General features: G+C 48.5%; 1 protein-coding gene across 4 annotated transcripts in view; it reads right to left on the minus strand.

Annotated features, from left to right (window-relative positions):
* LOC137365575 (glutamine-rich protein 2-like) overlaps nt 1-26,446 on the minus strand; it is a 236,765-nt gene that overhangs the window by 14,069 nt on the left and 196,250 nt on the right. For 2 of the 4 annotated variants that reach the window (XM_068027956.1, XM_068027954.1), the window contains 2 exons: nt 9,974-10,064; nt 7,767-7,871 (listed from right to left, as the gene is read on the minus strand). In XM_068027956.1, coding sequence (XP_067884057.1) covers nt 7,767-7,871; nt 9,974-10,064 — 196 coding nt within the window. Of the gene's footprint in view, nt 1-7,766; nt 7,872-9,973; nt 10,065-26,446 lie in introns of those variants that run through there. The other 2 variants (XM_068027955.1, XM_068027957.1) reach the window with 2 other exon arrangements.

A 26,446-nucleotide genomic window follows, 5' to 3' on the forward strand; every position in this document is an offset into this window, starting at 1 on the left:
GGAGAGAGAGAGGAGCACGTTGGGAGCGGAGAGAGAGAGAGAGAGAGAGAGAGAGGGGCAGGGCGGCGGGAGCGGAGAGAGAGAGAGAGAGAGAGGGGAGAACGGCGTGAGCGGAGAGAGAGAGAGAGAGAGAGAGAGAGGGGTAGGCGGCGGGAGCGGAAAGAGAGAGCGAGAGAGAGGGGCAGGGTGGCGGGAGCGGAGAGCGAGAGAGAGGGGCAGGGTGGCGGGAGCGGAGAGAGAGAGAGAGAGAGAGGGGAGAACGTCGTGAGCGGAGAGAGAGAGGGGACAACGGCGTGAGCGGAGAGAGAGAGGGGAGAACGGCGTGAGCGGAGAGAGAGAGGGGAGAACGGCGTGAGCGGAGAGAGAGAGGGGAGAACGGCGTGAGCGGAGATAGAGAGGGGCAGGGCGGCGTGAGCGGAGAGAGAGAGAGAGGGGCAGGGCGGCGTCAGCGGAGAGAGAGTGAGAGAGAGAGAGGCATGCGGCGTGAGCGGAGAGAGAGAGAGAGGGGCAGGACGGCGGGAGCGGAGAGAGAGAGAGAGAGAGAGAGAGAGAGAGAGAGAGGCAGGGCGGCGGGTGCGGAGAGAGAGAGAGAGAGAGGGGCAGGGCGGCATGAGCAGAGAGAGAGAAGAGAGGGGCAGGTGGGCGGGAGCGGAGAGAGAGAGAGAGAGAGAGAGAGAAAGGCAGGGCGGCGGGAGCGGAGAGAGAGAGAGCGAGAGAGAGGGGCAGGGCGGCGGGAGCGGAGAGAGAGAGGGGCAGGGCGGCGGGAGCGGAGAGAGAGAGGGGCAGGGCGGCGGGAGCGGAGAGAGAGAGGGGCAGGGCGGCGGGAGCGGAGAGAGAGAGAGGGGCAGGGCAGCGGGAGCGGAGAGAGAGAGGGGCAGGGCGGCGGGAGCGGAGAGAGAGAGGGGCAGGGCGGCGGGAGCGGAGAGAAAGAGAGAGGGGCAGGGCGAGAGCGGAGAGAGAGAGAGAGAGGAGCACGGCGAGAGCGGAGAGAGAGAGAGGAGCACGGCAGGAGCGGAGAGAGAGAGAGAGGAGCACAGCGGGAGCGGAGGGAGAGAGAGAGAGGAGCACGGCGACGAGAGCGGAGGGAGAGAGAGAGGAGCACGGCGAGAGCGGAGAGAGAGAGAGGAGCACGGCGAGAGCGGAGAGAGAGAGAGGAGCACGGCGAGAGCGGAGAGAGAGAGAGGAGCACGGCGAGAGCGGAGAGAGAGAGAGGAGCACGGCGGGAGCGGAGGGAGAGAGAGAGGAGCACGTTGGGAGCGGAGAGAGAGAGAGAGAGAGAGAGAGAGGGGCAGGGCGGCGGGAGCGGAGAGAGAGAGAGAGAGGGGAGAACGGCGTGAGCGGAGAGAGAGAGAGAGAGAGAGAGAGAGGGGTCGGGCGGCGGGAGCGGAGAGCGAGAGAGAGAGAGAGGGGCAGGGCGGCGGGAGCGGAGAGAGAGAGCGAGAGAGAGGGGCAGGGTGGCGGGAGCGGAGAGAGAGAGAGAGAGAGAGAGAGAGAGAGGGGAGAACGTCGTGAGCGGAGAGAGAGAGGGGAGAACGGCATGAGCGGAGAGAGAGAGGGGAGAACGGAGTGAGCGGAGAGAGAGAGGGGCAGGGCGGCGTGAGCGGAGAGAGAGAGAGAGAGAGGGGCAGGGCGGCGTCAGCGGAGAGAGAGTGAGAGAGAGAGAGGCAGGGCGGCGTGAGCGGAGAGAGAGAGAGAGAGAGGGGCAGGGCGGCGGGAGCGGAGAGAGAGAGAGAGAGGCAGGGCGGCGGGAGCGGAGAGAGAGAGAGAGAGGGGCAGGGCGGCATGAGCAGAGAGAGAGAAGAGAGGGGCAGGCGGGTGGGAGCGGAGAGAGAGAGAGAGAGAGACAGAGGCAGGGCGGCGGGAGCGGAGAGAGAGAGAGAGAGAGAGGGGCAGGGCGGCGGGAGCGGAGAGAGAGGGGCAGGGCGGCGGGAGTGGAGAGAGAGGGAGGGGCAGGGCAGCGGGAGCGGAGAGAGAGAGAGGGGCAGGGCAGCGGGAGCGGAGAGAGAGAGAGGGGCAGGGCGGCGGGAGCGGAGAGAGAGAGAGGGGCAGGGCAGCGGGAGCGGAGAGAGAGAGGGGCAGGGCGGCGTCAGCGGAGAGAGAGAGAGAGAGGCAGGGCGGCGTGAGCGGAGAGAGAGAGAGAGAGAGGGGCAGGGCGGCGGAAGCGGAGAGAGAGAGAGAGAGAGAGAGAGAGAGAGAGGCAGGGCGGCGGGAGCGGAGAGAGAGAGAGAGAGAGAGAGAGAGGGGCAGGGCGGCGGGAGCGGGGAGAGAGAGGGGCAGGGCGGCGGGAGCGGAGAGAGAGAGGGAGAGAGAGAGGGGCAGGGCGGCATGAGCAGAGAGAGAGAAGAGAGGGGCAGGCGGGCGGGAGCGGAGAGAGAGAGAGAGAGAGAGAGAGGCAGGGCGACGGGAGTGGAGACAGAGAGAGAGAGAGAGAGGGGCAGGGCGGCGGGAGCGGAGAGAGAGAGGGGCAGGGCGGCGGGAGCGGAGAGTGAGAGAAAGGAGCACGGCGAGAGCGGAGAGAGAGAGAGAGGAGCACGGCGAGAGCGAAGAGAGAGAGAGAGACAGAGAGAGAGAGAGGGGCAGGGCGGCGTGAGCAGAGAGAGAGAGAGAGAGGCAGGGCGGCGGGAGCGGAGAGAGAGAGAGAGAGAGAGAGAGAGGGGCAGGGCGACGGGAGCGGAGAGAGAGAGAGAGAGAGAGAGAGGCAGGGCGGCGGGAGCGGAGAGAGAGAGAGAGACAGAGAGAGAGAGAGGGGCAGGGCGGCGTGAGCAGAGAGAGAGAGAGAGAGGCAGGGCGGCAGGAGCGGAGAGAGAGAGAGAGAGAGAGAGGGGCAGGGCGGCGGGAGCGGAGAGAGAGAGGGGCAGGGTGGCGGGAGCGGAGAGTGAGAGGGGCAGGGCGGCAGGAGCGGAGAGAGAGAGGGGCAGGGCGGCGGGAGCGGAGAGAGAGAGGGGCAGGGCGGCGGGAGCGGAGAGAGAGAGGGGCAGGGCGGCGGGAGCGGAGAGAGAGAGAAAGGAGCACGGCGAGAGCGGAGGGAGAGAGAGGGAGCACGGCGAGAGCGGAGGGAGAGAGAGAGGAGCACGGCGAGAGCGGAGGGAGAGAGAGAGGAGCACGGCGAGAGCGGAGGGAGAGAGAGAGGAGCCCGGCGAGAGCGGAGGGAGAGAGAGAGGAGCACGGCGAGAGCGGAGGGAGAGAGAGAGGAGCACGGCGAGAGCGGAGGGAGAGAGAGGGAGCACGGCGAGAGCTGAGGGAGAGAGAGAGGAGCACGGTGAGAGCGGAGGGAGAGAGAGAGGAGCACGGTGCGAGCGGAGGGAGAGAGAGAGGAGCACGGCGAGAGAGGAGGGAGAGAGAGGAGCATGGCGAGAGCGGAGGGAGAGAGGGGAGAACGGCAGGAGCGGAGAGAGAGAGAGGAGCACGGCGGGAGCGGAGAGAGAGAGAGAGAGAGAGAGAGAACGGCGAGAGTGGAGGAAGAGAGAGAGAGGGGCACGGCGAGAGCGGAGAGAGAGAGAGAGAGAACGGCGGGAGCGGAGAGAGAGAGAGGAGCACGGCGGGAGCGGAGGGAGAGAGAGGAGAACGGCAGGAGCGGAGGGAGAGAGAGGAGAACGGCAGGAGCGGAGGGAGAGAGAGGAGAACGGCAAGAGCGGAGAGAGAGAGAGAGAACGGCGAGAGCGGAGAGAGAGAGAGATGGGCACGTAGAGAGCAGAGAGAGAGAGAGGAGCATGGCGGGATTGGAGAGAGAGGAGCACGGCGGGATTGGAGATAGAGGAGCACAGCGGGAGCGGAGAGAGAGAGAGGAGCACGGCGGGAGCGGAGAGAGAGAGGAGCACGGCGGGGAGCGGTGAGAGAGAGGAGCACGGCGGGATTGGATAGAGAGGAGCACGGCGGGAGCGGATACAGAGAGAGGAGCACGGGGGGAGTGGAGAGAGAGAGAGAAGCACGGTGGGAGCGGATACAGAGAGAGGAGCACGGCGGGAGCGGAGAGAGAGAGAGAAGCATGGCGGGATTGGAGAGAGAGAGGAGCACGGCGGGAGCAGATACAGAGAGAGGAGCACGGTGGGAGTGGAGAGAGTGAGAGGAGCACGGTTGGAGTGGAGTGAGAGAGAGGAGCACGGCGGGATTGGAGAGAGAGGAACACGGCGGGAGCGGATACAGAGAGAGGAGCATGGCGGGATTGGAGAGAGAGGAGCACGGCGGGAGCGGATACAGAGAGAGGACCACGGTGGGAGTGGAGGGAAAGGAGCATGGCGGGAGCGGATACAGAGAGAGGAGCACGGCGGGATTGGAGGGTGAGAGAGGAGCACGGCGGGAGCGGAGAGAGAGAAAGGAGAACGGCGGGAGCAGAAAGAGAGAGGAGCACGGCGGGAGCGGAGAGAGAGAGAGAGGAGCACGGCAGGAGCGGAGAGAGAGAGAGGAGCACGGCTGATGCGGAGAGAGAGAGAGAGTGGAGCACGGCGGATGCGGAGAGAGAGAGAGGAGCACGGCGGATGCGGAGTGGGAGAGAGGAGCACGGCGGATGCGGAGTGGGAGAGAGGAGCACGGCGGATGTGGAGAGGGAGAGAGAGAGGAGCACAGCGGGAGCGGAGAGAGAGAGAGAAACACGGCGGGTGCGGAGAGAGAGAGAGGAGCACTGCGGGAGCGGAGAGAGAGAGAGGAGCACTGCGGGAGCAGAGAGAGAGAGAAAGGAGAACGGCGGGAGCAGAGAGAGAGAGAGAGGAGCACGGCGGGAGCAGAGAGAGAAAGGAGAACGGCGGGAGCAGAAAGAGAGGGGAGCACGGCGGGAGCAGAAAGAGAGAGAGAGGAGCACGGCGGGAGCAGAGAGAGAGAGAGAGAGGAGCACGGCGGGAGCGGAGAGAGAGAGAGAGAGGAGCACGGCGGGAGCGGAGAGAGAGAGAGAGAGGAGCACGGCGGGAGCGGAGAGAGAGAGAGGAGCACGGCGGGAGCGGAGAGAGAGAGAGGAGCACGGCGGGAGCGGAGAGAGAGAGAGGAGCACGGCGGGAGCGGAGAGAGAGAGAGGAGCACGGCGGGAGCGGAGAGAGAGAGAGGAGCACGGCGGGAGCGGAGAGAGAGAGAGGAGCACGGTGGGAGTGGAGAGAGAGGAGCACGGCGGGATTGGAGAGAGAGGAGCACGGCGGGAGCGGAGAGAGAGAGAGGAGCATGGCGGGAGCGGATACAAAGAGAGGAGTACGGTGGGAGTGGAGAGAGAGAGAGGAGCACGGCGGGAGCGGAGAGAGAGAGAGGAGCACGGCGGGAGCGGAGAGAGAGAGAGGAGCACGGCGGGAGCGGAGAGAGAGAGAGGAGCACGGTGGGAGTGGAGAGAGAGGAGCACGGCGGGATTGGAGAGAGAGGAGCACGGCGGGAGCGGAGAGAGAGAGAGGAGCACGGCGGGAGCGGATACAAAGAGAGGAGCACGGCGGGAGCGGATACAAAGAGAGGAGTATGGTGGGAGCGGAGAGAGAGAGAGGAGCACGGCGGGAGCGGAGAGAGAGAGAGGAGCACGGTGGGAGTGGAGAGAGAGAGAGGAGCACGGCGGGAGCGGAGAGAGAGAGAGGAGCACGGCGGGAGCGGAGAGAGAGAGAGGAGCACGGCGGGAGCGGAGAGAGAGAGAGGAGCACGGCGGGAGCGGAGAGAGAGAGAGGAGCACGGCGGGAGCGGAGAGAGAGAGAGGAGCACGGCGGGAGTGGAGAGAGAGAGAGGAGCACGGCGGGAGCGGAGAGAGAGAGAGGAGCACGGCGGGAGCGGAGAGAGAGAGAGGAGCATGGCGGGATTGGAGAGAGAGGAGCACGCTGGGAGCGGAGCATGGAAAAATCGATGTGACATCAGAGTGGCATCACAATCGCAAGAGAGAGCAGGGAAACAGAGAGTGGCCGGTTTGAGTATACAGGTAAGCTTTTAGTTTAACTTAATTTAAATCAAACATAGCATCAAACATTACAGGCAAGCAGGTAGGTGATTGGTTTGTGAAGAAGGTACCTGTTTAGTGAGTATCTGCTAAGTGATTAAGGTCCATTCTGATCCTAACGTTTAAAATAGTAAATGAACTCGTGGTAAGCTTAATAAAATATATATAAAAAGGAAAATAAAATAATTGAATAAAATAATTAAGTAGTTAATTGAAACACATTAAGGATGGCAGGACAGGTGATGTCACGGCTGCTGCATGTGGGAGCTCCTGGATGTCAGTGTGATCCAGGGCAAACACGTCTGCAGTAAGTGTTTGCGGCTCAAAGAGCTTCGACTCAGAGTCATTGAACTGGAGTCTGAGCTGCATCAAGGAGGGGGAAAGTTACCTGAACACTTTGTACCAGGAGACTGTCACACCCCTTAGGATAGGGTCTTCTGATTTGGTCAGTGGTCAGGGACAGGAGAGTGTGGCTGCAGCTGAGACAGGTAAGGGGTCCCAGAGGGCAGGAGTGCAGGAGCCTCAGCCTTTGTGATTGTCCAACAGGTTTGAGGTTATTTCAGCTTGTTTGGATGAGAGTGGGGGCTGCAGGGTGGATGAGCAACCTGACCATGACACCATGGTACAGGAAGCCATTCAAGTGGAGGGAGAAAAAAGGAATGTAGTGGTAGTCAGGGGCAGTATAGTTAGGGGGGGATTGACTCTGTTCACTGCAGCAAAGAGCGAGAGTCCAGACGGCTGTGTTGCCTGCCCGGTGTCAGGGTTCAGGACGTCTGCCCAGGGCTGGAGAGGAACTTACAGTGGGAGGGGGAGGATCCAGTCGGCGTGGCCCATGTAGGTACCAACGACATAGGCAGGACAAGGAAAGAGGTTCTGCATAGTCAGTATGAGGAAATACTGCTCAGACAGTGCCACGCTCCCTCAGTACTGACCCTCCGACAGTGCGGCACTCCCTCACTACTGACCCTCCGACAGTGCCACGCTCCCTCAGTACTGACCCTACAACAGTGCAGCACTCCCACAGTACTGATGCTGACAGTGCAGCACTCCCTCAGTACTGCCCCTCCAACAGCGCAGCACTCCCTCACTACTGACCCTTCGACAGTGCAGCACTCCCTCACTACTGACCCTCCGACAGTGCAGCACTCCCTCACTACTGACCTTCCGACAGTGCGGCACTCCCTCAGTACTGACCCTCCGACAGTGCAGCACTCCCTCAGTACTAACCTTCCGACAGTGCAGCACTCCCTCACTACTGACCCTCCGACAGTGCGGCACTCCCTCAGTACTGACCTTCCGACAGTGCGGCACTCCCTCAGTACTGACCCTCCGACAGTGCGGCACTCCCTCAGTACTGACCCACAGTGCGGCACTCCCTCAGTATTGAACAAAGAACAAAGAACAGTACAGCACAGGAACAAGCCATTCGTCCCTCCAAGCCTGCGCCTGCCTAAACTAAAATCTTCTGCACTTCTGGGGACAGTATCCCTCTATTGCCTCTATTGATCCCCCTGTCCTGTAAGAGTTGGAAGTTGACTGTTCCTGCACCGTTGTGTTGTGGTGTATGAGTACCCTCCTGTGATTCTTCCGTCTTGGTGGGGTTACCAAACCAGGCACAGGGTCCAGGGATACTTTTTGATCTCTCCAATCTCCCTGCAGCTGAAGAAAAGAACAGGCACCAGATTTGTCCATCAGGATCTGACATAACAGCCTGAGGATCCATGGGGAAACATGCAGCAGCCGGCCCCAGCAGACTGACGAGTGAGCATACCGAGTGGCACCCTGTGGGAGAATAGCCTATGGGTGTGCAGTAATGGAGGAGTGAGCCAGTTGGTAGTCCAGTCAGAATGTCTCCAAAAGATTTGACGGTCCTTACCTGGCACTGTGACAGAGGGGAGATGAGCACTGTGCAATCGACTGGAGCTGAGCTTGGAGATAAAGCTTTTCTGGGATGGACAACGTACTGGTTTGCACTTGGTCACTGCAACAGAGAAACAAAAGAACAAGCGTGAGTGAACAGCGCAATAGGGAGCACGTTCAGGCAGTGTGACTGCCATAGGGAGAGTGTGTCGGTGACCGGGGAGAGCGCGTCGGTGACCGGGGAGAGTGTGTCGGTGACCGGGGAGAGTGTCAGTGATCGGGAACCTGCACTTCAACAATAAAAACTCAACAAATGTTTTGCAAATCTAAATTTAAGTCCGGTCACTTCATTCTGAACTCTTGTCTAATTTAAGGTGCTGTTTTTCAATCTTTCATCGAATCAATGCAAACATACAGATAATCTGTAAATTAACATTTGGCACCTCTACAGTTTGTCTTGCAGTAAGCAGCCTGTAAGAAATAGGTTAATCAGTCAGTCCTGGGCTGTGCTTATTTATACTGCTATCGATTCCTCTTAACATTACACAATATTAGCTTTTAGCTTTCTACCTGTCCAGTGAGTAATTATAAATAAGTCAATATAGATTCAGTATCTACTGAATTGTTATTTTAAGACTGACCATAAAGCAATGGTCAATTTAGACAATAAATCTCATCAAAAAACATTTCAGTGACTAGAAAGGAGCAGTAAAACTTCCTTTGTTCATTAATTTGAATGAAGACCTTTGCGATAAGCCGTTGTTGGAGAAAGACCATAGATTGGAAAGTTAGTAACAAAGCCGGGGAGTGGCAGTAGACTACTGAAAAACAACATGTTAAAACTCAAATTATTGATCAGGCACAAGGGAAAAACGTTATTAAATGTACCTTTTAACAACTCGATTGTCGGGTTGAAGGGATGAAAAACGTTATAGAAAGCAGGTGTTGGAACAGAGGAATTGGAATTCAATTAGCCTGACCAAACTGAAGAAGCAAGCTCAGGACTGATGACACAAAACTAGGAGGGAATGTAAGGAGGAGGATGCAAGGAGGCTTCAAGGAGCTTTTGAAAGACTAAGTGAATGGGCAACAACATGGCTGATGCAATATAATGTGAATAAGTGTGAAGTGATCCACTTTGGTAGAAAAAACAGAAAGACAGAGTATTTCTTAAATGGTGAGAAGTTGGGGAGTGTTGATGTCCAAAGGAACCTGGGTGTCCTTGTTCATGAGTCACTAAAAGCTAGTATCCAGGTGCAGCAAGCAATTAGGAAGGTAAATGGTATGTTGGCCTTCATTGCAAGGGGATTTGAGTACAGGAGTAAAGAAATCTTGCTGCAATTGGATAAAGCCTTGGTGAGACCGCACCTGGAGTATTGTGTACAGTTTTGGTCTCCTTATCTAAGGAAGGATATACTTGCCATAGAGGGAGTGCAACAGAGATTCACCAGACTAATCCCTGGGATGGCGGAATTGTCTTATGAGGAGAGGTTGCAGAAAATGGGCCAGTATTCTCCAGAGTTTCGAACAATGGGAGGTGATCTCATTGAAACTTACAAAATTCCTACAGGGTTTGACAGGGTAGATGTGGATAGGATGTTTCCCCTGGCTGGTGAGTCTAGAACCAGGGGACATAGTCTCAGAATAAGGGGCAGGCCATTTAAAACTGAGATGCCAGCATTGCCCAAATCCCAAGAACATTTTTAAAAAAAGAAACCAAAATACAGCCCCTCTTGCAAAATAGGTTTGAATCAATGAGAGTCAAAGCAGACAAATAATCTGCGCAGAACAGCTAGAGAGCGAACTGATAGCAAAAGCCTGGGTGCTACTTTCTCTCTGACGTTCACACACATCCTGTGATCCCTTCAATGTGTCTGATCATCCTGAAGTTGGATTTTGATTATGTTGTGTGAGTGGGGATTTGGGGTGGGGGTGTGGATGGGGGGTGTGGATGGGGGTTGCCGGGGGGGGGGGGGGGGGGCGGTGTGGTGGGGTGTGCAGTGAAATGGAGAATTGTGAGGATAACTCCAAGGAACTGGAGAAAGTAGTTCCAGAAATAGCTGTGCAGCAGAATGGCCAAAGTGACCTTCAGATCTCAGGTAAACTCCAAAATAAAGCAAGGAAATGCCGGAGAGTCCCAGGTGGTCTACCACACTCAAAGACAAAAAGTTCATATCTGGGGTGTCAACCGGTATCAGACTCTAGGGCTTTTGTGCCACATACCGTCCCTGCCTCCGATAGATGGCAGCTTGCAGTTGGTCCTTGCCTTGGGTGGATGTGTGTCAGTGCTGGCCACAACTGTGTCTTCCCACTGCTGGAGAATGAACAGACATTACCACTGGTTTGCTGCCACTTGGATGAAGGTACCTGGCAATAGACAGCAGAGTCAATGAGCAGACAGATGGGTGAGTGCCAGAGATCGCCTGCCCATTGGGCTCGCGCCATCCAGTCATCCCATTAAACCAGGAGACACTGCCCTCTTGCCAGGTGTGTAATTAAGGAGCTGCTGTCAGAGTAAACATTGGCTGGGGAAAAAACAATCTTAAAACATTTCTGACAAAAGGATCATCGGGAACACAGATGGGCAAATAGACACTGTAGATATATGGACAGTGTAGATATATGGACAGTGAAGATATATGAGCACTGCAGATATATGGACAGTGTAGATATATGGACAGTGTAGATATATGGACAGTGTAGATATATGGACAGTGAAGATATATGAGCACTGTAGATATATGGACAGTGTAGATATATGGACAGTGTAGATATATGGACAGTGTAGATATATGGACAGTGAAGATATATGAGCACTGTAGATATATGGACAGTGTAGATATATGGACAGTGTAGATATATGAGCACTGCAGATATATGGTCAGTGTAGATATATGAGCACTGTAGATATATGGTCAGTGTAGATATATGAGCACTGTAGATATATGAGCACTGTAGATATATGAGCACTGTAGATATATGGACAGTGTAGATATATGGACAGTGTAGATATATGGACAGTGTAGATATGGACACTAGATATATGGACAGTGTAGATACGGGCCCTGTAGCTATATGGACACTGTAGCTATATGGACACTAGATATATGGACAGTGTAGATATGGGCCCTGTAGCTATATGGACACTAGATATATGGACAGTGTAGATATGGGTCCTGTAGCTATATGGACACTGTAGCTATATGGACACTAGATATATGGACAGTGTAGATATGGGCCCTGTAGCTATATGGACACTGTAGCTATATGGACACTAGATATATGGACAGTGTAGATATGGGTCCTGTAGCTATATGGACACTGTAGCTATATGGACACTAGATATATGGACAGTGTAGATATGGGCACTGTAGCTATATGGGCACTGTCGATTTATGGACCCTGTCGATTTATGGGCACTGTCGATTTATGGGCACTGTCGATTTATGGGCACTGTCGATTTATGGACCCTGTCGATTTATGGACACTGTAGATTTATGGGCCCTGTAGATTTATGGACACTGTAGATTTATGGACACTGTAGCTATATGGACCCTGTAGATTTATGGACCCTGTAGATTTATGGACCCTGTAGATTTATGGGCCCTGTAGATTTATGGGCACTGTAGATTTATGGACCCTGTCGATTTATGGACCCTGTCGATTTATGGACCCTGTCGATTTATGGACTCTGTCGATTTATGGACACTGCAGATTTATGGACACTGCAGATTTATGGGCACTGTAGATTTATGGACACTGTAGATTTATGGACCCTGTAGATTTATGGACACTGTAGATTTATGGACACTGTAGATTTATGGACACTGTAGCTATATGGACCCTGTAGATTTATGGACCCTGTAGATTTATGGACACTGTAGATTTATGGACACTGTAGGTATATGGACACTGTAGGTATATGGACACTGTAGCTGTATGGACACTGTAGCTGTATGGACACTGCAGATTTATGGGCCCTGTAGATTTATGGGCCCTGTAGATTTATGGACACTGTAGATTTATGGACCCTGTAGATTTATGGACACTGTAGATTTATGGACCCTGTAGATTTATGGACCCTGTAGATTTATGGACACTGTAGATTTATGGACACTGTAGCTATATGGACCCTGTAGATTTATGGACCCTGTAGATTTATGGACACTGTAGATTTATGGACACTGTAGATTTATGGACACTGTAGGTATATGGACACTGTAGGTATATGGACACTGTAGGTATATGGACACTGTAGCTGTATGGACACTGTAGCTGTATGGACACTGCAGATTTATGGGCCCTGTAGATTTATGGGCCCTGTAGATTTATGGGCCCTGTAGATTTATGGACACTGTAGATTTATGGACACTGTAGATATATGGACACTGTAGCTGTATGGACACTGTAGCTGTATGGACACTGTAGCTGTATGGACACTGTAGCTGTATGGGCACTGCAGATTTATGGACACTGTAGATTTATGGACACTGCAGATTTATGGACACTGCAGATTTATGGACACTGCAGATTTATGGACACTGCGGATTAATGGACACTGTGGATTTATGGGCACTGTAGATTTATGGGCACTGCAGATTTATGGGCACTGCAGATTTATGGGCACTGTAGCTGTATGGGCACTGCAGATTTATGGGCACTGCAGATTTATGGACACTGCAGATTTATGGACACTGCAGATTTATGGACACTGTAGATTTATGGGCACTGTAGCTATATGGACCCTGTAGATTTATGGACACTGCAGATTTATGGACCCTGTAGATTTATGGACCCTGTAGATTTATGGGCCCTGTAGATTTATGGGCACTGTAGATTTATGGGCACTGTAGATTTATGGGCCCTGTAGATTTATGGGCCCTGTAGATTTATGGACACTAGATTTGTGGACACTAGATTTATGGACACTAGATTTATGGACACTAGATTTATGGGCACTGCAGATTTATGGACACTAGATTTATGGACACTAGATTTATGGGCACTAGATTTATGGGCACTGCAGATTTATGGACACTGTAGATTTGTGGACACTGTAGATTTGTGGACACTGTAGATTTGTGGACACTAGATTTGTGGACACTAGATTTGTGGACACTAGATTTGAGGACACTGTAGATTTGTGGACACTAGATTTATGGACACTAGATTTATGGACACTGTAGATTTATGGACACTGTAGCTATCTGGACACTGTAGCTATCTGGACACTGTAGATTTATGGGCACTGTAGATTTATGGACACTGTAGCTATCTGGACACTGTAGATTTATGGACACTGTAGATTTGTGGACACTGTAGATTTGTGGACACTAGATTTGTGGACACTAGATTTGTGGACACTAGATTTGTGGACACTGTAGATTTGTGGACACTAGATTTGTGGACACTAGATTTGTGGACACTAGATTTGTGGACACTGTAGATTTGTGGACACTAGATTTATGGACACTGTAGATTTATGGGCACTGTAGATTTATGGACACTTTAGCTATCTGGACACTGTAGATTTATGGGCACTGTAGATTTATGGACACTGTAGCTATCTGGACACTGTAGATTTATGGGCACTGTAGATTTATGGACACTGTAGATTTATGGACACTGTAGATTTATGGACACTGTAGATTTATGGGCACTGTAGATTTATGGACACTTCAGCTATCTGGACACTTTAGCTATCTGGACACTGTAGATTTATGGACACTGCAGCTATCTGGACACTGTAGATTTATGGGCACTGTAGATTTATGGACACTGTAGATTTATGGACACTGTAGCTATCTGGGCACTGCAGATTTATGGGCACTGTAGATTTCTGGACACTGTAGCTATCTGGACACTGTAGCTATCTGGACACTGTAGATTTATGGACACTGTAGATTTATGGACACTGCAGATTTATGGGCAATGTAGATTTATGGGCACTGCAGATTTATGGGCACTGCAGATTTATGGGCACTGTAGATTTGTGGACACTAGATTTGTGGACACTGTAGATTTGTGGACACTGTAGATTTGTGGACACTGTAGATTTGTGGACACTAGATTTATGGACACTGTAGATTTATGGGCACTGTAGATTTATGGACACTTTAGCTATCTGGACACTGTAGATTTATGGGCACTGTAGATTTATGGACACTGTAGATTTGTGGACACTGTAGATTTGTGGACACTAGATTTGTGGACACTAGATTTGTGGACACTGTAGATTTGTGGACACTAGATTTGTGGACACTAGATTTGTGGACACTGTAGATTTGTGGACACTGTAGATTTGTGGACACTAGATTTGTGGACACTAGATTTGTGGATACTGTAGATTTGTGGACACTGTAGATTTATGGACACTGTAGATTTGTGGACACTGTAGATTTGTGGACACTAGATTTGTGGACACTAGATTTGTGGACACTAGATTTGTGGACACTGTAGATTTGTGGACACTAGATTTGTGGACACTAGATTTGTGGACACTGTAGATTTGTGGACACTGTAGATTTGTGGACACTGTAGATTTGTGGACACTAGATTTGTGGACACTAGATTTGTGGATACTGTAGATTTGTGGACACTGTAGATTTATGGACACTGTAGATTTATGGACACTGTAGATTTATGGGCACTGTAGATTTATGGACACTTTAGCTATCTGGACACTGTAGATTTATGGGCACTGTAGATTTATGGACACTGTAGCTATCTGGACACTGTAGATTTATGGGCACTGCAGATTTATGGACACTGTAGATTTATGGACACTGTAGATTTATGGGCACTGTAGATTTATGGACACTTCAGCTATCTGGACACTTTAGCTATCTGGACACTTTAGCTATCTGGACACTGTAGATTTATGGACACTGCAGCTATCTGGACACTGTAGATTTATGGACACTGTAGATTTATGGACACTGTAGATTTATGGACACTGTAGCTATCTGGGCACTGCAGATTTATGGGCACTGTAGATTTCTGGACACTGTAGCTATCTGGACACTGTAGATTTATGGACACTGCAGATTTATGGGCACTGTAGATTTATGGGCACTGCAGATTTATGGACACTGCAGATTTATGGACACTGTAGCTATCTGGACACTGTAGCTATCTGGACACTGCAGATTTATGGACCCTGCAGATTTATGGGCACTGTAGATTTATGAGCACTGCAGATTTATGAGCACTGCAGATTTATGAGCACTGCAGATTTATGGACACTGCAGATTTATGGGCACTGCAGATTTATGGACACTGCAGATTAATGAGCACTGCAGATTTATGGACACTGCAGATTTATGGGCACTGCAGATTTATGGACACTGCAGATTTATGGACACTGCAGATTTATGGACACTGCAGATTTATGAGCACTGCAGATTTATGGACACTGCAGATTTATGGACACTGCAGATTTATGGACACTGTAGCTATCGGGACACTGCAGATTTATGGACACTGTAGATTTATGGACACTGTAGATTTATGAGCACTGCAGATTTATGGACCCTGTAGATTTATGGACCCTGCAGATTTATGGACACTGCAGATTTATGGACACTGTAGATTTATGGACACTGTAGCTATCTGGACACTGTAGCTATCTGGACACTGTAGCTATCTGGACACTGTAGATTTATGGACACTGTAGATTTATGGGCACTGTAGATTTATGGGCACTGCAGATTTATGGGCACTGCAGATTTATGGACACTGTAGCTATCTGGACACTGTAGCTATCTGGACACTGTAGATTTATGGGCACTGTAGATTTATGGGCACTGCAGATTTATGGGCACTGCAGATTTATGGACACTGTAGATTTATGGGCACTGTAGCTATCTGGACACTGTAGATTTATGGACACTGTAGCTATCTGGACACTGTAGATTTATGGGCACTGTAGATTTATGGACACTGTAGCTATCTGGACACAGCAGATTTATGGGCACTGCAGATTTATGGACACTGTAGATTTATGGGCACTGTAGCTATCTGGACACTGTAGCTATCTGGACACTGTAGATTTATGGGCACTGTAGATTTATGGACACTGTAGCTATCTGGACACAGCAGATTTATGGGCACTGTAGATTTATGGACACTGTAGCTATCTGGACACTGTAGCTATCTGGACACTGCAGATTTATGGGCACTGTAGATTTATGGACACAGCAGATTTATGGGCACTGTAGATTTATGGACACTGTAGCTATCTGGACACTGTAGATTTATGGGCACTGTAGATTTATGGACACTGTAGCTATCTGGACACAGCAGATTTATGGACACTGTAGCTATCTGGACACAGCAGATTTATGGGCACTGTAGATTTATGGACACTGTAGCTATCTGGACACTGCAGATTTATGGGCACTGTAGATTTATGGACACTGTAGCTATCTGGACACAGCAGATTTATGGGCACTGTAGATTTATGGACACTGTAGCTATCTGGACACAGCAGATTTATGGGCACTGTAGATTTATGGACACTGTAGCTATCTGGACACTGCAGATTTATGGACACTGTAGCTATCTGGACACTGCAGATTTATGGGCACTGTAGATTTATGGACACTGCAGATTTATGGGCACTGTAGCTATCTGGACACAGCAGATTTATGGGCACTGTAGATTTATGGACACTGTAGCTATCTGGACACTGCAGATTTATGGGCACTGTAGATTTATGGACACTGTAGCTATCTGGACACTGTAGCTATCTGGACACTGCAGATTTATGGGCACTGTAGATTTATGGACACTGTAGATTTATGGGCACTGTAGATTTATGGACACTGTAGATTTATGGACACTGTAGCTATCTGGACACTGCAGATTTATGGGCACTGTAGATTTATGGACACTGTAGATTTATGGACACTGCAGATTTATGGACCCTGTAGATTTATGGACACTGTAGCTATCTGGACACTGTAGCTATCTGGACACTGCAGATTTATGGGCACTGTAGATTTATGGACACTGTAGATTTATGGACACTGTAGATTTATGGACACTGTAGCTATCTGGACACTGCAGATTTATGGACACTGTAGCTATCTGGACACTGTAGCTATCTGGACACTGCAGATTTATGGGCACTGCAGATTTATGGACACTGCAGATTTATGGGCACTGCAGATTTATGGACACTGTTGCTATCTGGACACTGTAGCTATCTGGACACTGTAGCTATCTGGACACTGCAGATTTATGGGCACTGCAGATTTATGGACACTGTAGCTATCTGGACACTGCAGATTTATGGGCACTGCAGATTTATGGGCACTGTAGCTATCTGGACACTGTAGCTATCTGGACACTGTAGCTATCTGGACACTGCAGATTTATGGGCACTGCAGATTTATGGGCACTGTAGCTATCTGGACACTGTAGCTATCTGGACACTGCAGATTTATGGGCACTGCAGATTTATGGGCACTGTAGATTTATGGACACTGTAGATTTATGGACACTGCAGATTTATGGGCACTGCAGATTTATGGACCCTGTAGATTTATGGACACTGTAGCTATCTGGACACTGTAGCTATCTGGACACTGCAGATTTATGGGCACTGTAGATTTATGGACACTGTAGATTTATGGACACTGTAGCTATCTGGACACTGTAGCTATCTGGACACTGCAGATTTATGGACACTGTAGCTATCTGGACACTGTAGCTATCTGGACACTGCAGATTTATGGGCACTGCAGATTTATGGACACTGCAGATTTATGGGCACTGCAGATTTATGGACACTGTTGCTATCTGGACACTGTAGCTATCTGGACACTGCAGATTTATGGGCACTGCAGATTTATGGACACTGTAGCTATCTGGACACTGCAGATTTATGGGCACTGCAGATTTATGGGCACTGTAGCTATCTGGACACTGTAGCTATCTGGACACTGCAGATTTATGGACACTGCAGATTTATGGGCACTGCAGATTTATGGGCACTGTAGCTATCTGGACACTGTAGCTATCTGGACACTGTAGCTATCTGGACACTGCAGATTTATGGGCACTGTAGATTTATGGACACTGTAGATTTATGGACACTGCAGATTTATGGGCACTGTAGATTTATGGACACTGTAGCTATCTGGACACTGTAGCTATCTGGACACTGCAGATTTATGGGCACTGTAGATTTATGGACACTGTAGATTTATGGACACTGCAGATTTATGGGCACTGTAGATTTATGGACACTGTAGCTATCTGGACACTGTAGCTATCTGGACACTGCAGATTTATGGACACTGCAGATTTATGGGCACTGTAGATTTATGGACACTGTAGCTATCTGGACACTGTTGCTATCTGGACACTGCAGATTTATGGGCACTGTAGCTATCTGGACACTGTTGCTATCTGGACACTGCAGATTTATGGGCACTGCAGATTTATGGGCACTGTAGATTTATGGGCACTGTAGCTATCTGGACACTGCAGATTTATGGACACTGCAGATTTATGGGCACTGCAGATTTATGGGCACTGTAGATTTATGGACACTGCAGATTTATGGACACTGCAGATTTCTGGGCACTGCAGATTTATGGACACTGTAGCTATCTGGACACTGTAGCTATCTGGACACTGCAGAATTATGGGCACTGTAGATTTATGGGCACTGTAGCTATCTGGACACTGTAGCTATCTGGACACTGTAGCTATCTGGACACTGCAGATTTATGGACACTGCAGATTTATGGGCACAGTAGATTTATGGACACTGTAGCTATCTGGACACTGCAGAATTATGGACACTGTAGCTATCTGGACACTGCAGATTTATGGGCACTGTAGATTTATGGACACTGTAGCTATCTGGACACTGTAGCGATCTGGACACTGTAGCTATCTGGACACTGTAGCTATCTGGACACTGTAGATTTATGGACACTGTAGATTTATGGACACTGTAGCTATCTGGACACTGTAGCTATCTGGACACTGCAGATTTATGGGCACTGTAGATTTATGGACACTGTAGCTATCTGGACACTGCAGAATTATGGACACTGTAGCTATCTGGACACTGCAGATTTATGGGCACTGTAGATTTATGGACACTGTAGCTATCTGGACACTGTAGCTATATGGACACTGTAGATTTATGGACACTGTAGATTTATGGACACTGTAGCTATCTGGACACTGTAGCTATCTGGACACTGTAGCTATCTGGACACTGCAGATTTATGGGCACTGTAGATTTATGGGCACTGCAGATTTATGGACCCTGTAGATTTATGGACCCTGTAGATTTATGGACACTGTAGATTTATGGACACTGTAGATTTATGGACACTGTAGCTATCTGGACACTGCAGATTTATGGGCACTGCAGATTTATGGACACTGCAGATTTATGGGCACTGCAGATTTATGGACCCTGTAGCTATCTGGACACTGTAGCTATCTGGACACTGCAGATTTATGGGCACTGTAGCTATCTGGACACTGTTGCTATCTGGACACTGCAGATTTATGGGCACTGCAGATTTATGGGCACTGTAGATTTATGGGCACTGTAGCTATCTGGACACTGCAGATTTATGGACACTGCAGATTTATGGGCACTGCAGATTTATGGGCACTGTAGATTTATGGACACTGCAGATTTATGGACACTGCAGATTTCTGGGCACTGCAGATTTATGGACACTGTAGCTATCTGGACACTGTAGCTATCTGGACACTGCAGAATTATGGGCACTGTAGATTTATGGGCACTGTAGCTATCTGGACACTGTAGCTATCTGGACACTGTAGCTATCTGGACACTGCAGATTTATGGACACTGCAGATTTATGGGCACAGTAGATTTATGGACACTGTAGCTATCTGGACACTGCAGAATTATGGACACTGTAGCTATCTGGACACTGCAGATTTATGGGCACTGTAGATTTATGGACACTGTAGCTATCTGGACACTGTAGCGATCTGGACACTGTAGCTATCTGGACACTGTAGCTATCTGGACACTGTAGCTATCTGGACACTGTAGATTTATGGACACTGTAGATTTATGGACACTGTAGCTATCTGGACACTGTAGCTATCTGGACACTGTAGCTATCTGGACACTGCAGATTTATGGGCACTGTAGATTTATGGACACTGTAGCTATCTGGACACTGCAGAATTATGGACACTGTAGCTATCTGGACACTGCAGATTTATGGGCACTGTAGATTTATGGACACTGTAGCTATCTGGACACTGTAGCTATATGGACACTGTAGATTTATGGACACTGTAGCTATCTGGACACTGTAGCTATCTGGACACTGCAGATTTATGGGCACTGTAGATTTATGGGCACTGCAGATTTATGGACCCTGTAGATTTATGGACCCTGTAGATTTATGGACACTGTAGATTTATGGACACTGTAGATTTATGGACACTGTAGATTTATGGACACTGTAGCTATCTGGACACTGCAGATTTATGGGCACTGCAGATTTATGGACACTGCAGATTTATGGGCACTGCAGATTTATGGACCCTGTAGCTATCTGGACACTGCAGATTTATGGGCACTGTAGATTTATGGACACTGCAGATTTATGGGCACTCTAGATTTATGGACACTCTAGATTTATGGACACTCTAGATTTATGGACACTCTAGATTTATGGACACTGTCACTATATGGGCACTGTAGATTTATGGACACTGTAGATTTGTGGACACTAGATTTGTGGACACTAGATTTGTGGACACTAGATTTGTGGACACACTAGATTTATGGGCACTGCAGATTTATGGACACTAGATTTATGGACACTAGATTTATGGACACTAGATTTATGGACACTAGATTTATGGGCACTGCAGATTTATGGACACTAGATTTATGGACACTAGATTTATGGACACTGTAGATTTATGGACACTGTAGATTTATGGACACTGTAGATTTGTGGACACTGTAGATTTGTGGACACTAGATTTGTGGACACTAGATTTGTGGACACTAGATTTATGGACACTGTAGATTGAATAGAGATCGACTATTGACATGCTGTTCTCCCTTCGTCAGATACAGGAGAAATGCCGTGAACAACAGATGCCCCTCTACATTGCTTTCATTGATCTCACCAAAGCCTTTGACCTCGTCAGCAGACGTGGTCTCTTCAGACTACTAGAAAAGATCGGATGTCCACCAAAGCTACTAAGTATCATCACCTCATTCCATGACAATATGAAAGGCACAATTCAACATGGTGGCTCCTCATCAGAGCCCTTTCCTATCCTGAGTGGTGTGAAACAGGGCTGTGTTCTCGCACCCACACTTTTTGGGATTTTCTTCTCCCTGCTGCTTTCACATGCGTTCAAATCCTCTGAAGAAGGAATTTTCCTCCACACAAGATCAGGGGGCAGGTTGTTCAACCTTGCCCGTCTAAGAGCGAAGTCCAAAGTACGGAAAGTCCTCATCAGAGAACTCCTCTTTGCTGACGATGCTGCTTTAACATCTCACACTGAAGAATGCCTGCAGAGTCTCATCGACAGGTTTGCGTCTGCCTGCAATGAATTTGGCCTAACCATCAGCCTCAAGAAAACGAACATCATGGGGCAGGATGTCAGAAATGCTCCATCCATCAATATTGGCGACCACGCTCTGGAAGTGGTTCAAGAGTTCACCTACCTAGGCTCAACTATCACCAGTAACCTGTCTCTAGATGCAGAAATCAACAAGCGCATGGGCAAGGCTTCCACTGCTATGTTCAGACTGGCCAAGAGGGTGTGGGAAAATGGCGCACTGACACGGAACACAAAAGTCCGAGTGTATCAGGCCTGTGTCCTCAGCACCTTGCTCTACGGCAGCGAGGCCTGGACAACGTATGCCAGCCAAGAGCGACGTCTCAATTCATTCCATCTTCGCTGCCTTCGGAGAATACTTGGCATCAGGTGGCAGGACTATATCTCCAACACAGAAGTCCTTGAAGCGGCCAACATCCCCAGCTTATACACACTACTGAGTCAGCGGCGCTTGAGATGGCTTGGCCATGTGAGCCGCATGGAAGATGGCAGGATCCCCAAAGACACATTGTACAGCGAGCTCGCCACTGGTATCAGACCCACCGGCCGTCCATGTCTCCGTTATAAAGACGTCTGCAAACGCGACATGAAATCGTGTGACATTGATCACAAGTCGTGGGAGTCAGTTGCCAGCATTCGCCAGAGCTGGCGGGCAGCCATAAAGACAGGGCTAAATTGTGGCGAGTCGAAGAGACTTAGTAGTTGGCAGGAAAAAAGACAGAGGCGCAAGGGGAGAGCCAACTGTGCAACAGCCCCAACAAACAAATTTCTCTGCAGCACCTGTGGAAGAGCCTGTTACTCCAGAATTGGCCTTTATAGCCACTCCAGGCGCTGCTTCACAAACCACTGACCACCTCCAGGCGCGTATCCATTGTCTCTCGAGATAAGGAGGCCCAAAAGAAGATTTATGGACACTGTAGATTTATGGACACTGTAGATTTGTGGACACTAGATTTATGGACACTGTAGATTTATGGACACTGTAGATTTATGGACACTAGATTTATGGACACTGTAGATTTGTGGACACTGTAGATTTGTGGACACTAGATTTGTGGACACTAGATTTGTGGACACTGTAGATTTATGGACACTAGATTTGTGGACAGTAGATTTGTGGACACTGTAGATTTGTGGACACTGTAGATTTGTGGACACTGTAGATTTGTGGACACTAGATTTATGGACACTGTAGATTTGTGGACACTGTAGATTTGTGGACACTGTAGATTTATGGACACTGTAGATTTGTGGACACTAGATTTGTGGACACTAGATTTGTGGACACTAGATTTATGGACACTGTAGATTTATGGACACTGTAGATTTGTGGACACTGTAGATTTGTGGACACTAGATTTATGGACACTAGATTTATGGACACTGTAGATTTATGGACACTGTAGATTTATGGACACTGTAGATTTATGGACACTAGATTTGTGGACACTAGATTTGTGGACACTAGATTTATGGACACTGTAGATTTATGGACACTGTAGATTTGTGGACACTGTAGATTTGTGGACACTAGATTTATGGACACTAGATTTATGGACACTGTAGATTTATGGACACTAGATTTATGGACACTAGATTTATGGACACTGTAGATTTGTGGACACTAGATTTATGGACACTAGATTTATGGACACTGTAGATTTATGGACACTGTAGATTTATGGACACTGTAGACTTGTGGACACTAGATTTATGGACACTAGATTTATGGACACTACATTTATGGACACTACATTTATGGACACTGCATATTTATGGACACTGTAGATTTATGGACACTGTAGATTTATGGACACTGCAGATTTATGGGCACTGTAGATTTATGGACACTTTAGCTATCTGGACACTGTAGATTTATGGGCACTGTAGCTATATGGACACTGCATATTTATGGACACTGCATATTTATGGACACTGTAGATTTATGGACACTGCAGATTTATGGGCACTGTAGATTTATGGACACTTTAGCTATCTGGACACTGTAGATTTATGGGCACTGTAGCTATCTGGACACTGCATATTTATGGACACTGCATATTTATGGACACTGTAGATTTATGGACACTGCAGATTTATGGGCACTGTAGATTTATGGACACTTTAGCTATCTGGACACTGTAGATTTATGGGCACTGTAGCTATCTGGACACTGTAGATTTATGGGCACTGTAGCTATATGGACACTGTAGATTTATGGACACTGCATATTTATGGACACTGCATATTTATGGACACTGTAGATTTATGGACACTGTAGATTTATGGACACTGTAGATTTATGGGCACTGCAGATTTATGGGCACTGTAGATTTATGGACACTTTAGCTATCTGGACACTTTAGCTATCTGGACACTGTAGATTTATGGGCACTGTAGCTATATGGACACTGTAGATTTATGGACACTGTAGATTTATGGACACTTTAGCTATCTGGACACTGTAGATTTGTGGACACTGTAGATTTGTGGACACTGTAGATTTGTGGACACTAGATTTGTGGACACTGTAGATTTGTGGACACTGTAGATTTGTGGACACTAGATTTGTGGACACTAGATTTGTGGACACTAGATTTGTGGACACTAGATTTGTGGACACTGTAGATTTATGGGCACTAGATTTATGGACACTGCATATTTATGGACACTGCATATTTATGGACACTGCATATTTATGGACACTGCATATTTATGGGCACTGCATATTTGTGGACACTGCAGATTTATGGACACTGCAGATTTATGGACACTGCAGATTTATGGGCACTGTAGATTTATGGACACTGCATATTTATGGACACTGCATATTTATGGACACTGCAGATTTATGGACACTGTAGATTTATGGACACTGCAGATTTATGGACACTGCAGATTTATGGACACTGCAGATTTATGGGCACTTTAGCTATCTGGACACTGTAGATTTATGGGCACTGTAGCTATATGGACACTGTAGATTTATGGACACTGCAGATTTATGGACACTGCAGATTTATGGACACTGTAGATTTATGGACACTGTAGCTATCTGGACACTGTAGATTTATGGACACTGTAGATTTATGGGCACTGTAGATTTATGGGCACTGCAGATTTATGGACACTGTAGCTATCTGGACACTGTAGATTTATGGACACTGTAGATTTATGGGCACTGTAGCTATATGGACACTGTAGATTTGTGGACACTGTAGCTATATGGGCACTGTAGCTATATGGGCACTGTAGATTTATGGGCACTGCAGATTTATGGACACTGCAGATTTATGGACACTGCAGATTTATGGACACTGTAGATTTCTGGACACTGTAGATTTATGGACACTGTAGATTTATGGACACTGCAGATTTATGGACACTGTAGCTATCTGGACACTGTAGCTATCTGGACACTGCAGATTTATGGACCCTGTACATTTGTGGACACTGTACATTTGTGGACACTGTACATTTGTGGACACTAGATTTGTGGACACTAGATTTGTGGACACTAGATTTGTGGACACTGTAGATTTGTGGACACTGTAGATTTATGGGCACTGTAGCTATGTGGACACTGTAGATTTGTGGACACTGTAGATTTGTGGACACTGTAGATTTGTGGACACTGCAGATTTATGGGCACTGTAGCTATGTGGACACTGTAGATTTGTGGACACTGTAGATTTGTGGAAACTGCAGATTTATGGACACTGCAGATTTATGGGCACTGCAGATTTATGGGCACTGTAGATTTATGGGCACTGTAGCTATGTGGACACTGTAGCTATGTGGACACTGTAGATTTGTGGACACTGTAGATTTATGGGCACTGCAGATTTATGGGCACTGTAGATTTATGGGCACTGCAGATTTATGGACACTGTAGCTATCTGGACACTGTAGATTTATGGACACTGTAGATTTATGGGCACTGTAGCTATATGGACACTGTAGATTTGTGGACACTGTAGCTATATGGGCACTGTAGCTATATGGGCACTGTAGCTATATGGGCACTGCAGATTTATGGACACTGCAGATTTATGGACACTGCAGATTTCTGGACACTGTAGATTTATGGACACTGTAGATTTATGGACACTGCAGATTTATGGACACTGTAGCTATCTGGACACTGTAGCTATCTGGACACTGCAGATTTATGGACCCTGTACATTTGTGGACACTGTACATTTGTGGACACTGTACATTTGTGGACACTGTACATTTGCGGACACTAGATTTGTGGACACTAGATTTGTGGACACTAGATTTGTGGACACTGTAGATTTGTGGACACTGTAGATTTATGGGCACTGTAGCTATGTGGACACTGTAGATTTGTGGACACTGTAGATTTGTGGACACTGCAGATTTATGGGCACTGCAGATTTATGGGCACTGTAGCTATGTGGACACTGTAGATTTGTGGACACTGTAGATTTGTGGAAACTGCAGATTTATGGACACTGCAGATTTATGGGCACTGCAGATTTATGGGCACTGTAGATTTATGGGCACTGTAGCTATGTGGACACTGTAGCTATGTGGACACTGTAGATTTGTGGACACTGTAGATTTATGGGCACTGCAGATTTATGGGCACTGTAGATTTATGGGCACTGCAGATTTATGGACACTGTAGCTATCTGGACACTGTAGATTTATGGACACTGTAGATTTATGGGCACTGTAGCTATATGGACACTGTAGATTTGTGGACACTGTAGCTATATGGGCACTGTAGCTATATGGGCACTGTAGCTATATGGGCACTGTAGATTTATGGGCACTGCAGATTTATGGACACTGCAGATTTATGGACACTGCAGATTTATGGACACTGTAGATTTCTGGACACTGTAGATTTATGGACACTGCAGATTTATGGACACTGTAGCTATCTGGACACTGTAGCTATCTGGACACTGCAGATTTATGGACCCTGTACATTTGTGGACACTGTACATTTGTGGACACTGTACATTTGTGGACACTAGATTTGTGGACACTAGATTTGTGGACACTAGATTTGTGGACACTGTAGATTTGTGGACACTGTAGATTTATGGGCACTGTAGCTAT

The sequence above is a fragment of the Heterodontus francisci genome, unplaced genomic scaffold (assembly GCF_036365525.1).
Source record: "Heterodontus francisci isolate sHetFra1 unplaced genomic scaffold, sHetFra1.hap1 HAP1_SCAFFOLD_405, whole genome shotgun sequence".
Classification (NCBI taxonomy): domain Eukaryota; kingdom Metazoa; phylum Chordata; class Chondrichthyes; order Heterodontiformes; family Heterodontidae; genus Heterodontus; species Heterodontus francisci.